General features: G+C 39.8%; 2 protein-coding genes across 2 annotated transcripts in view; one reads left to right on the top strand and one right to left on the bottom strand.

Moving 5' to 3' along the window:
• LOC140319591 (general transcription factor IIF subunit 2-like) overlaps window positions 1-14,389 on the top strand; it is a 42,203-nt gene that overhangs the window by 6,907 nt on the left and 20,907 nt on the right. The gene's annotated exons all lie outside the window — the stretch shown is intronic.
• Window positions 9,917-11,730, bottom strand: kctd4 (potassium channel tetramerization domain containing 4). The gene has a single exon (XM_072397284.1). It carries the CDS (start codon window positions 11,441-11,443, stop codon window positions 10,667-10,669), a length of 777 nt encoding a protein of 258 aa, XP_072253385.1. The 5' UTR covers window positions 11,444-11,730; the 3' UTR covers window positions 9,917-10,666.

The raw sequence follows: 14,389 nt of genomic DNA, 5'->3' as shown, positions 1-14,389 counted from the left end.
GTAAGCCAGATGTAATGTACTGTTCTGTTACAGTATAACTTGCCTTCAGCTACTCATGAAGCTTTTCATTAAAACCATTGGAATCCTTCAGTCTGTTGCAATGATTGAAAAACAGAATGTGATATCTCCGTTCATGCTATCATTGTGTGATTCACTTTGAGAAGAGTCATAACTCTGGATACTTGATGAATTGAATCTTACTTGTTTTTGTCGTACCTTTGCTTTTTTCTTTGATGTAAAATATGCTTTCTTGCAATCAAGACTAAATACGATATCCTGAAAGTAAATTTGAGAACATTTAAAGATTATTTCCAAGTGGTGACTATGATCAGATTCCTTAAGTAGATATATAAATATAGAACCCTGTGTGTGCACAGCGGAAGGCACAGAAGAGCTGAGAGGTGTAGGTTGATAAGAAAAGCCCAAACCCTTATCTGAAGACTCTGAAATGTCTACTGCTCAGCTGAAGTTAGATGTCCTTCTAAGGATTTCATATATTGAAATATAAAATACCCTCTTGCCTATCATGAAGTTGCCAACAAGTGAAATTATTTGCTTTAACAGGACTGTAGCTGTTCAGGTCCAGCAAAATAATGGCCACGTATCACACAGGTGTCTTTTTGAAGTTTAATTTTTTTGTCTCTCGTTAGCACTTTTGACCCCATCAAAACTATCAAAACAATTAAAAACAATCAGGCTCAAATAAGCATCCTTCAGTTGTTTATGGCCTCGTGGTAGTGTCAGTCATTTAGTGGTTTTGAAAGCAGGTTAGTGCCACAGACACAAAAAAATGTGTTACCTTGCGCTTGTAAAGGTGTGTCATTTCCAACATTATTAAACAAATAAAGGCCTATTAATACATGACCCACAGTGTGTCTTTTATTTATGTCCATGTTGGATCTGACCCATAATGTCACAGTGACCCATTACGCTCTACATCAAATAAAACATAACAAGCACATTTTAATCAAAACCCTATGCAATATTTTTAAAAAAAATTAAATTTATTTAGTTATTTATTTTCAATCAATTTAATAGGTTTTTAAAAACCGCCTTATTCATTGGATGTCCAATGGCTCTATGAATCTAAAGTTTCTACTTTAGATTTTTCCATAAATACAAAACAATGAACAACTTAATTAACACCTCCTCCAGAAGGTTACAAGAGCTGGTTTGAAATGAATTGGACTGAAATTTGACCGACAGCTTAGGCAACACAAGCAAACCCTGTACGAACCGCCTACTGGAAAATACTACGTTTCATCACTACGTTATGTAGAGGATGTGCAGTGTGATTCATTATGTTGAGTAGCTTTGTTCACTGTGTTTTGAAGCTGCTGCCCCACAACAGGTGGCTGAAAAGTAGATTGCACTGTCCACCACAGACTTGCAGAAGATGTAGAAATGTAACATGTTAGATATATATGCAACATCACCGAATGACCTAAGCTTCCTCAAGGGTCTGCTCCATCCCTCCTTGTAGACAGCCTTAGTTTTGTATTCCAATTCAGTCTGTTGTCCAAGTGTTGCCGTCTGTCACCACTACCTCTTCCCCCAGGATACAAATAGTTTGTGGTATTCCTGAAAGGGTACGGTCCCCTGTGATGCTCCTGTGCAGCTGAACATTATCTCACACAATCCTTCGGTCTCACAAACTGTGTCTGTGTGAGCCAACTGTCTGTGTGTGAAGAACTCGATATCCAGACGATTGTGGAGGCATCAGCCTCTGTCATTTCTGCAGCTTATTTGAATTTTTTTTTCATATTCTGGGTGACTTTTGTATGAGTTAGAGAAGCATAGTCTTTTATTACCAAATACAGTGTTTTGAATTGAACCTCGGGCTAATGTTTTCTCGATGGCATCCGAGGCTCAACATGTTACCTGGTTTGTCTTTTTGCAATTTTTTGTGTCCTAGCTTCTGATAATGTATGCTGTGGCCTGTTTATAAAAAAAAATAAAAAAAACCATCTCTGTATTGTATTGGCAATCATATCTCTATCAGGTTTTATTGCTCCGAAGAAGATGTAGGCAACAATGATGATGTCCGCGAGGAATACTAAATATCTGAAAGGGGTGATGTGTTCTTTGCCTGTTATCATATGAATTCCCTTGTGGTGGCGTGATACAGAAAACCTTTGTAGGTGTTCATATTTCAGGTTGGTTCCTGGCCAGATGGTGTAGGTGTTTTATTAAAGGAGTATAGCTGGCCGGTTAAAATCAAACGAGTGGTTCATGAGCTGCTGAGCGTTTTAAAGAGCAATAACTCTTGGCAGAATAACCCTTGAAAAACATGATCATGCAATCAAATGACAACCACACTGAACTATATCCAACTTCTCTCGAGAGGATTCAGCAGGCCTGCTCTATGAATTGTTGGCATCCACCACCAACTTTCAGCTTTCTCGTGTCTGAGTTAGAAGTTGTGCTGTAACAGGGGCATGGTTGTGATGTTTTTTGTGACTGATCTCAGGGAGGGGTTCCTCTGTGTTTTGTTAGGAGAGTTAAAACAGTGTTCTGACAACCTAAATCCAATGGGAGGCTTCCGAATTCATGCTTCCAGAGAGCCGAAGCCTCTTGGGCTTACTCGCTGTCAGAGTTGGTTAATGCTGTCAACTCTCTCCTGCTGCACTGCTCTTTGTTCTGTCAAAGCTCTTAAACATTTATTTATCAGCATGGGAATCATATTGAGAAGATAAATACATGTACTGTGTTGTATTATTTTATATTATTGTTGAAGTTGAGTCGGATTGTGACAGTACAGTAATATCTACAGTGCATATCTACAGTGCATTCACTCAAGTTTCTTTGGTACAAAAAGCTAAAACTATTGCGTTGTAATTTTACATTCCTGCATATAAATCCTGTTTTAATGGAAATATTAATAAATTAATTCACTGTATGGTCATTTGAGAAACCCGTTTATGGTATTTGACCATTTTTCTAAATCTTCTGAATTTTTAAAAATTCCTACATAAATACAAACAAAAATATCAAGCTTTCACATTTAGTTCTTATAACTGATAAAGCAAACTCAAATAAATCTGACAGAAATTATTACATATCTGTGAGTGGCAAAAGTAACTATCCTCTTGAATTTATGGTTGATTTGATGGTCAGGTGTTTGCAGTTGATGGGAAGACATTTGGGTGTGAGTGTGGGCGCGTTGTTGTAACAGACCGGTGGTCACCAAATGCCTGTGATGAAGTCTATCATAATAAGAACCGAGAAGATATCTGAAAATATGGTTGCTGATGCTCAGACTGGAAAATGTTACAAAATCATCTGAGTTTAGACCCCATTATACCACAGTCACACAGATTATGCACAAATTATAAATATGCACAAACAGGTTTGTTGCAGTCTGCAAGTTCACAAAGGAGCCCAGAGTAATTTATGACTGCTTAAGGCCAGAACACATTGACTAATGTTATTGCTTATGCATCCACAGCATTCCTGCATAAGGAAGCTCCTCCTATCTGTGGAATATGACAGTGGTAGCATCATGGTTTTGGGCTTTTTTTTTGCTGCATCTGGGTCAGAAAACATTAACGGCATACCTGAAACAAGTGTTTTTGAGTTCTGTCAGCCCATTCTAAAGGCCAATGACCGGACATCTGGCAATGCTCTGAGTCACAAGAGAGGATGGGTCGTGCAACAAGACCCTGAATACAAGTCGTTCTTCTAACAAAACATTACAGAAGAATTAAGTCAATGTGAGTGGTCAAATCAAAGTCCTGACCTCAGGCCAGTGAAAATGTTGTGGAAAGATCTGAACCGAACAGCGCGTGTGAGGAAAAAGCCCTAACATCCTCAAAGCAGATAAAGTTAGACAAATTAAGCTACTGAGCAGTGGGTTAAATTCCTCCAAGTTGATCTACATCAAGAGTTTGCAGAAGCGTTATGTTGGGTTTATCACTGCAGATTCACACACCTTTTTTATTTTACCCACAAAGCTAATTTGTACAAAGTAAATAAATGACCAAGTAACTTGTTTTTGTCTTATTTGTTTAATTGGGTTGTTCTTATCAACATATCTGATTTGTATAAAAATGTTATGATGCTTTAGGTTCTATTAATACAGAAAGCTTTTATAAAACTGCCAAGCATCAGAGTGGTGTTATTTTAGTCTGATCGCAGGAATGAATGGTTTCAGCTACAAGCACCCAAATGTGAGGTGCATTGAGCCCTGCTGTAAAATGAACACCAGCTTTTCTAACATTTATTTCATAGATGTATCAAACTATGTATTTATCCAAGTGTTAGTGTGTTACTAGAAAGCTGAAACGTGTGAAATGCTGCTTTAAAGCATTTCTGTGTACAGCATCCTGTTCAAATGTTTATGCTGTAGGTGGAAAATCGGAGCATGCCCAGAGAGCATGTGTTTAAAGAGGACAAACATGGCTTGCTGCTGGGGCTAAATACACGACTCAGTGAAAAAAAAATCTATTGTACTTTGCCAGATGAAAAAAAAAAAATGTTGTTTGCCGTCAACAAGTTCCTCTAAAAGCCAGATCACTCATTTGTGTTTCACTGTAGTCGCAGTGGAGTGTGGTGCTGAAACACTGACCTGCTACTCTTCTCAGAGATGCTTGTTTGTTATTGCCCAAGGTAAAAACATGAGAGAGCCAGCAAATGTTTAGCGAGAGAAATGTCATCTGTGTTCTCATTTCTGCTCTGATTCATGAAATAAAAGATTACACAATGTCTGCTGTGCTCCCACACAATGGACATGTGACAGCCAGGATAATGACAGGATGTCGAAATGCGATGTTCTGTTGCCAGTCAATACGAGATGTGCCCTTGTCAGTGGACCCGCTGAAAGCCTGAAAAGGTGCGACAGAAATATCTTCAACTCAAGGAGTTGTTGAGGTCTTGTTGCCTTCCCTCTGAAAGCCCATTGTGTTAATAGAAAGTTGTTGTTTTTTCTCTTCCAGTTTAAAGATAATGTCATTTTTGTCACATAACTGAAACACATTTAAATGTTACTGAATGCTTTCATGAAGACAGTCACTATTAAGAGGTGAGGGGATTTTACATATTTCTGATAATGGTGTCTGCAGGTGTCTGTGTTTAACCCATCAGAAACTCAGCTAACAAGATCCAGTGGCAGATTAGAATCAGCTTTTGCCTGAGGCTGACATTGGCGCTTTATTAAAAACGTGAATATAGCCAGTCATATATACACATCTGATACGACAGGGTCTCCCTACGCACAGGTCGCGCAGCCCATATGTTCGTATTACTTTTAAACAAGCAAGTCAAAGGTAAAATCTGTTTGTGTTGTGTAGGAGGATTTTCCTCGGTGGTATCTAAACTTGCCTGGTTCTGCCTTAAAAAGCTGCTAAGTGTGGATTCCATATGGAGTTGGTGCTGTTTTACATGGTGAAAGTCATTCCAGAGTTGAGTGTGATGTATTCAGATTTTACAACTAAAGATAAGAACAGTAACGTGATTTTAAAGTGTTTTAGGTTAATGTTTGCATTACCCTCCTTTAATATTCAAAGTCTGGTTGTTTAATTGGTGTGAGAATTGAATTGACAGTATAGCAGCTCAAAGTTGTGTGTCCATAATATCTGTACAAATTAGATAATGCTCTGTTACTTTCCAGATATACTTGTTGCATTTTTGTTCTAAATGATGTTTCATAGCTCTACACTGTTCATGACTTCTGAAACAGCATGTCTTAAATAACATTTCTCCAAATACTCTGGTTTTGGCTCTGACTGTATCGATAAATGCAAGAAAGGTGTTGGCTCTGATTTCCACCCTCTCACTGTTCTGTCTCTGCCTCTGCGCCGCAGGAGTTCCTTTTTGTAGCTTTCTATTTTGGATCCTCCCTCTTTAAAGTCTGTTGTTTTCTCTCCTTGTCCCCATTTCATTCTCCCACATTTTCTATCATCATTGCATTGTTCAGACTTTCAGTATGGATGTTGCTTCCTGTTTCTTTTAATGATAAGCAGTTTATACCATGATTTTATACCCCACACGAGGCTTTAATATGAAACAAAGTCTTATTAGTGGAAGAGCTGAGGGTGGTATTTTGTTTGTATCTAAGTTGAAAAATATTATTTACTTGAAACAGGGTAATAACTGCACAGGGATATTGTTCAGGCTTGAATTAGAGAACACATCTTTAAAGTAAAATGTTTCAGAAGCTATAATACTCAGAGACTCCACTGTAAAACAGAGCTAAATATACTTTTGCAAGCAAATCCCTGAATTTCCTTGTTCCACTTGCTACTTTTCATCTGTCACCCCTTTTTTTTGGCACACCCCCCCATCTTCATAATTTTATCCCTGCTCCTCCTCCTCTGGGGTTGATGGATAAGAATCTGAGGCATGTTAGTTATTTTCTGGCCCAGCCACACCACACGACTGAGGTGTCATGATAAGGTGGGGTGTGCTGGAGACACAGGGTGGAGCAGCTTTTGAGCACATGATGGTAGCGCTGAGTTTGCCTGGCAACAGGTGAAAAGAGGATAGGACTCCTCTTTGTAGCTACTACTTCTTTTTCTTTTTTTTTCCCAGCAGCCCCAGCGGCCCCTGCCACCCTCATCACCCTGCCTTTGCTTGCTTTTGATGAGGTGTGGGTTGCTTTAAACGTGCAGCTAATAAGTAAACCTGTCACTGTCATAAAAAATGCATAGAGCTGATCTGCAATTAAGAACAGCTTTGGAATGGATGTTGGCGACAGTAAAGGGCCTAGGTTGACGTGTGAACATTCTAGCTTGACTTTTATATTAACTTTTGTTAGATTACACACTGAGTCATATGCGTTTTAAGCATTTTTTTGCCTGCGTTTGTCAGGAATTGCCTGTACATTATATTCGCCTGATATCCGATGTGAAAGTGGGTGACTCATCACGGGGGTGGCGGTGGTTAGGCTGTTGGTTTGACGACATCACTTTCCAGAACAGATGGTTTGGTCAACGTGCAGGGTGAAGCACAGTCAGAGGTAAAATGATTGATGCTTTTCATTTCAAGCTGGCCGATGGTTGCCCACCGCAGGGAGATGCTCTGCAATTAAAAGTTCAAATAGTCAGCAGTAAGAACTTTTAACTTCTTTCACAAAAGTTTTTCCCTCTCTACCAAGAAGAGAAGAGCGGTGCTGTCCAATGTTGGGAATAATTAAAGTTAAAGATTTCCCCTCCTACAAGCTTCCATAAATGCATCATGACACATTCCTGCCTCACATTGTTTGGGTAAAAGCCAAGCTAGATTTGTTTTGCATTTGCTTTGGCATGGGCAGCATCGCCCAGTGCCAGAACTGCTTTTTCATCCTCAAACCCACCCATTACACGGTAATGCAGCACGAGCTACTTTCCTGACCCAGTAAAATCATCTTTTTATTCACAAAATAACTCAAATTTATTATTTGTTTTTCACCCCTCCAACAGTCCTTAAAAACTTAAATTCTGAAACTCACTCTTTTTTTCCTTTTTTTTAATGTTGATGTATTTAATACAACGGTGGCCCTATTTTTTTTCTGAGTAAATATTTGAAGTGAAGCTGCATAAATTTTATAAATGGCCAGTTTACACAACACGAGGAGTTTTCCATAACTATTTCAAAGCAGTTATATATCTCTGGAGCTGGTTCCCACTCCCAGCTTGTCACATATCAATGCCTTTGTTGGTATCTCTTTGTGTCAAGTCTGATAGACTAAACATCTAAAAAAGACACCATGAAATCATAACAAAGTGAAGAGATGGATGGAACTGGCACAAATTCATTTATTGGTTCACGAACTGCTGTTTTGGAAGCCTCAAGACATGACTGTATTTGGAAGATGATCCTTGAAAGCTGATTTGAAAGCGTTGTTTCTTTTTTCTATTTATACCTTTTTTTTTTCAGAAGTACCACCAGCACAATGATCATAAAGTGAATCTAAGGAGTTGATAATTTCTGAATATGTTGGAACGAGAGCCTAAAGCACATCGGTGGTGTTGCACTTTAAGCCACTTCAACACAGGCCCCTACGTCTGAAGCCACAGTGGGCAACGTGACACTCACAGGACTTGTCACTGTGACAGAAAACGGAAGGGAAGCTTGTTGCATAAGCGAGAAGTGTGTCATCTTGTGCATGTTTATTGGTGTAAACTGTTCCATGTTACCCCAAACGATTATACTTTTCTAAACTTAATCGAGAAATTTGATGCCTAAACGTATCCAGCTAGTTTCGGTTTCTTAAATCTATCTCAACTTTGACTGAAACAGAACCGTAAAACTCAGATGTCGATCTGCTAGGCAATCAACGACCATTTTGGTGGTTCAGCAAAACTTAAAGCGCTTCCACCAAAAGTTTAAAAAGATCTTCGTTATGCCCTTATCGAGGTTGGCCTTCGTACATCATCTAAGAGGTGACTTATCATGACTAAAGCAAATCTGGACCAAAGAATAAACTTTATCACATCAGATGACTATATTATCAGTGAAGCTGGATATGGCAACAATTACCTTTCAGTAGTAGGCAAGTAAAATACTACTACCACTGATGATGACACATATCAGAGATAAAAAGGGATCCTCCTTGAGGGAAAAGGGCAGCGTTTATCTCACAGAATGACCCACTTTTAAAATGCCAAACATCTTTTGTTGAAATGGGAGGTTTTTAGGGGTTGAGCTTTCTGAAGGCTCCTGAACTGTGGTGGCAGCGAGTCGGCACTGCTTACTTTGTCAACAACTGTGTGAAGGTGAGACCAGGGCTTTTTTTTTTATCGTGTTTTTCATTGGCAGTGTGTCACAAATGTTGTGTCATGGCTGCAAGACTTATGAGAAACAATTTCATGATGACAAACAGTATTGCCAAATCACGCCAAAGATGTTGAAGCCTCTTGTCACAGAATCTCTCTTGTATAATACTGTGGAAAAAGTGGAGAATATGCAAAAAAAATTTGCATCCAAGACGACTCATTTAGATTCTTTAATTTGTCTATATACACTTTTTCATCCCTGCTGCAATGTGAGAGCAGAGCTCACTTTCCACTGGTTTACTTTTTTTTTCAAAATAATAATAATCTTGACCATTCTTTTTTTATTTTTCTGCAGCTTGCAGTTGTGGGTCCTCAGTATCTTATCCACAGACATCATTCAAGCCAGTACAATAGAGAAAAATCTCACTTTTGTCTCAGTCTGCTTTTACGCTCCCAAAGTTTTTACAGCTTTTGGTTAAGCCCCTGAAGATCACACTCAAAATAGAGAGTGGCAGGGTATAACTTGTATTATGTGCATAGTTTTTGTCCCCCCCCCCCCAAAAAAAAAAAAAAATCAAAGAATTAGGTAGAACTACAGCATGATGCACAATTGATATTACACGGACCTACTATAGTGATTTTGATGAAAAAAAAACTCTAATTTATCTGTTCTATAGGTAATTATATATGCTATTTATTTATTTTTATATATATATAGTTTCTCGAGAACCAAAAGTCTCCGGTAGCTTCTTCAGTTAAAACCAGTTTCACAAATCCTTATGCAGAATTTAAATTTAAAATAAGGAAAATAACACCCTCTACTGTTCTGATGAGTTGTATGTCTAATGACAGAAATAATATATATGTATATATACATATATATTATTTCTTTAATTTAATTTCTTTCATTTCATATATATTGTATTGCTTTTGTTCTTATTATGTCTTATTTCAGATATGTGTTCAACATGTTTTATTCAGACTTGTTTGTGTGGTAAGCGTATAGGTCCTATTTGGAAACATGATATGGCCCTGGTCAGTCACACAGTTACACACTGCACAGACTGTTGCTTCCCGTGGGTCAGGATTAAACGGATATCTGTTTCCATTTAATGCAGCAAGATGCAGAGAAAGTAAGAAACTAATGTTACGAGTGTTGGTATTGAATTACACAGGATTTTGCAGACACTTACAAAGACATTGAACCAAGAGTTTTAGTCTCACTTTTATTTGTAAAATATTCACATTTAAAACTAATAGGCATTGTTGTGTCACTGGCTTCACATAGGCTCACAGCACTATCAAACACTCTTTATTCAGTGCACATGCATCATGCTAGATTTAAAGCCCTTGCAATAGTCACAGTCTCTTGCGTTTAAACTTAACTCAGCAGTTGAATGTGAAGTTTGTGTGTCCTTCCAAATGGACCTGAATGAGCTGTGCTTTTCCTTTCAGGCTCCAGAAAGGCTAATAAACTAAAGACAAGCTATTAAATCAACTAAACACGGCACACTCACAGACTGTAGTAAAAGCTGAATGGCACAACAGTGCACATTGCGGCTGGTTGTGAAGCCTTTTGCAGCCGTTGGCAAAGCAGAAACAAATCCACTGGTAAAGCTGTCGATGTTCAATATTCTCTATGGAAAAATTCACTGTTGGTTGATCTTCCATATTACTGACACCTTTGTGTTGAGATGGCCTGGATAATTCTGAATTCTAAAAATACAAAGCAGTGCAAATTTTAATGTCAAAATACCACTCTGCTGAAAACAATCACCCAAAGCCATCACTGTGCTGTAAAGATAAAAACACTGCCCTGTGAGACAGTCCAACCAACCCTTTTCTTCTTCTACCAAATAACACATTACAACATCTTACAAGACTTTCTGACTAATACCTTACATTGGTGGTGTGGATGTGGAATCTACACTTTTCCCCCTGTCTCCCCTTTCCTTCCTCTGTTTCCCTTCATCCTATTTGACAAAGTGCAGGGCCTCAGCTGCCACCACTGAGCCTTTGCTGCTGTCGAGGCTGGTGACCAACTTGAAGCCTGATTTCAATGCTAGCATCACTGTTTCTAGTTTCAGACAGTCAAGTGTGCACACGAACGTGCTGTCCTCCTTCAGAACGAGCCGTGAGCCAGGCTCGGACTTGATGAAGTGGCGGAACTGGATCACATTGGACGACACCACAAATTCTTCCGGGAAGCCGTCGAGGCGACTCTTGGAGATCTGGACGAGACGTCCTTTGACTTTTTCAATGAAGGCAGCATCGCTGCAGTACACTTTCAGACCCTGCGACCTCTCGTGGCTGTCGGTCACCTCCAGAAACGCAGGTTCTCGCTGAGCTGCTCTCTGACTTTCCCAGTCGGCCACGGCCTCCATTAGTTCACTCAGCCGGTAGAAATCAGCCTCCCGTCGTAGGAGCCCTGCCTCCCGGAAGTCATCAGGCAGCTGAAGCTCTCCGGTTCGGAGATAGTTGAGCACATGTCGAAAGACTGGACCATCTCTATCGATGAAGGGGTTCCCCATGGAATCGGTGTGCTGAACGGGCTTTTTACCGTTGGCCAACTCTTCCAGAAAGGACCCCAAATGCTTGGAAAGGGTGGTCCGATGGGCGGTGTACAGGAATCCCCCAACATTTAGGGTGATGGTGCCTGAAGAGGGCTTCTTGAAGCTCTTGCTGGGCTGCAGCAGATCTGGGTTGATGTGCCTCAGTTCACTTTCCATCCTTCTGAGGTTCCATTCCATTCTCCAGTCACCCCCTCCAGCCTCGACCTAGCCTCCTTCTCAGAACTGGCGTTCTTGCGAGTCTTTGCGTGTGCTGTACAGATCAAGTCCGTTGTTTTAGACTTCTCGTTTGGACGTGGTTCTGTGGTGCAGCTGAGAAAATGATAATGTGTTGTCAGCTGTTGTATAGCGAGGGTGAATGTGTTTAAAAGAGTGTGACGGTGGATGGGTGAGTGCTGTCTGGCAGAGGCGCTTCAGTGGAGTGGGAGCAGAAAACAGACTGGCTCTGTGTGCCGCTCCATGTCCCTCCTCTCTCTCACTCTCTACAGTCTCTCTTTAAGAGTGGGTGTGCAGACAGCGTCACATGTAGGGAGGAGAAAGAGTGAATATGTGAGCAAACAACAGAAGAGTGTGGACTCTAGGAGCTCTTTGTCTTTTCTCAGTCTTTGATTATTGGAGAAAGAAAGCACAGACACACTCACCATCCTCTCACCAGATGGAGGGGGTCAAGGGCTTAAATTTTTTTGGTGGTGTGAAACTGTCAGACTCATGTAAGTCTGAGTATAAAACTCAGTTTGTAGTCAAATTCATCAGTTTACTACATATCACTTCACATGGACTGGAATCTGTTTGAGTTTAATGTGACATGGTTTGACCTGGTTTCTATGGTTATGATGGGGATAAGTAGGATGCCAGCCTCACTTTTGTAAATAAAAGCAATTGGGATTTAATCTATGTCAATATCCTGTGTTCTGTATTGGAAGGTAACAAGCAGTCCTTTCTGTCTTAGCAAGTGTTGCCCATGCACTGATTGTGTGTCTTGTGTGTGCTGGCTGTGAAGGAAATGGACCAATTACAGTCAATGCTAGTCTGGTCACGAAGGACAGGTTTTCAATGGCCTGTAGCCCCCTGTTAGGGGAACTGCTGAAGACTGTTCATTTGCTACAAACGACTCGCACCGCTCATCATGTGTGCGTGTGTCTGTGTGTGTGTGTGTGTGTGTGTGTGTGTGTGTGTGCGTTTCACATGGCTGTCTCTCTCTCTGTAGAACTGTAACATTTCACACTTCATATCAAACATGAGGAAATACACAGAGGGTGTGTGAGGGTAATGTTTTTGGTTTCTTGCTGGTTGAAGTATGTGGTTAGAAACATGAAAATCTGTGTGCACTCTGCAGGTGTTTCACTTTCAGGATATGTTTTCAGTTTAAAAAATTTGTTCCCAGGGGGGCAATTAAAGCCACACAGGGCAGTTGTACTGAAGTAACATGGACAAGTTAAAAATAAGTATAGTGCAACATACTGGACATCATGCTAACTTACTGCATTTCATCTCCAAACTGAAGTCATTATGGCTATAGGAAGCCATTATATCTGTCAGGTTTTTTTTATTTGATGAATATTGTGCAGCGGGTGATGCTGTCTTACAGTTCATTGAAAGTATGAGTCTTCAGTCATTAAAGATTGCAATGACATTAAAATCAATTTGTGCGGACTACTGCTTCTTGAGCTGCCACATGGTGGCTTAATGATTTTTTCTCAGTCCATTCAGAAAAAGCCCCCTGTTTTTCTATTAATGTCTCCTACTTTGGTCTCATGCGAGACACATCAATTCTACTGTGTCAAAAGTTTACAACTACATTTTAGCAAATGCTGTTGTGTTTCCATTAGGTATTAGCCTAACACAGGAAAAGAGTCTTGTGTTAAGCGAACACTAACACAATTGTACACTTGTGCAGATGGCCTGCGTACAGAATCCATTATGCCAGATGTTGAGCATTTCATTTGATTTTGAGTATTTCAGGCCGGACTGTTTTAGACTTGGTTTTAGACGAGGGAAGCAATGACTGTCGATATGCATAATTTATCAGCACTTCCGCATGAGCCCAGCCATAACAAAATACCTAGACTGTTGAATTGTTTCTCACTTGTGGGTAGTGGAGGCAGTTTGTTCACTTTGCATGACTGTTTATGTCCTAGGCTCTTTTGATTTGCCAAGAGGCAGACCATACACACAAAGATTACATTTTTGGATGCAGCTTGTGACTTTTCTTAATTTATTTCCAGATATTACACGTTAGATGTTTGTATTTTTGAAAACCAAAAAAAAGGGGGAGAAGCCTATTCAAATTTCCCGCATTCCAGAGGTGGCTGAATGCTTCAGTTCTATGTAGTTATTACAGTGTTTTAGTACATAAGATTATAGGTTTGTATGATGGAGGAGATGTGAGGATTTGTTGGATCATGGATGTGATCATCATGTGAACTTGCTTTTATAAAAAACTATGAGGAATGCCAGTCAGGCAAATTATCCCTGCCCTTTTCCTTTCAGAAATGACCTGAAAAGGAAAAAGCGAATGAAGCTCTGTGGATTGCTTTTTAACCTTAAATAAAACAGAAAGCAGCTGGTGTGCTACACTAATGCAACAGGTTATCAAAGCACTTACCCCACAGAGCTGTTGCAGTAAGTGGAGTTGAACTGAGTAGGCAACAACAGAAGATTCACTTGAATTAAAACGCTAAATTCAACAGGTGACTGCTATGAAAATCAATGTGGGTGACTGAAATGGTGCTTGTCCTTGCTTTTCTATGCATGTTTGTCAGGATGAAGATCCCAGAGTGACAGCTCTAGGTGTTTCTGCAGCCATTTATTTTAATCATAGGTGATTAGTCGTATCATCCTTAATGACTCTCAATTGGAATTGCAAACGAGGACGAGATGTAGCAAAGAGGATTGTGGGAAGTTTGACCTGCTTTCTGCCTCCTTTTCATTAAAACTGTCTCACTAAGGATGATCATTGTCTTTAAATTCTGTGACAGTCTGATAGATCTCTTTATCGAAGTAACAGCTGTTGACGTTTGAAATAAATTTTCCCGAAATGCTGTTATCGAGCACTCTCCCTTCCTGTTAAAGGTAGTGAATTATTCATAGCGTTGCTCTAAGAGCTTGTGGTTTAACATGGAGTCA

This window comes from Leuresthes tenuis, unplaced genomic scaffold, assembly GCF_036924035.1.
Source record: "Leuresthes tenuis unplaced genomic scaffold, fLeuTen1.0.hap1 SCAF_12, whole genome shotgun sequence".
Lineage (NCBI taxonomy): Eukaryota > Metazoa > Chordata > Actinopteri > Atheriniformes > Atherinopsidae > Leuresthes > Leuresthes tenuis.
The sequence above is the reverse complement of the archived record's forward strand: the minus strand, read 5'-3'. Positions and strand labels throughout refer to the sequence as shown.

Bases quoted from the DNA above. Each gene is read 5' to 3' on its own strand.
- kctd4 (XM_072397284.1), bottom strand. From the start codon at position 11,443: ATGGAATGGAACCTCAGAAGGATGGAAAGTGAACTGAGGCACATCAAC.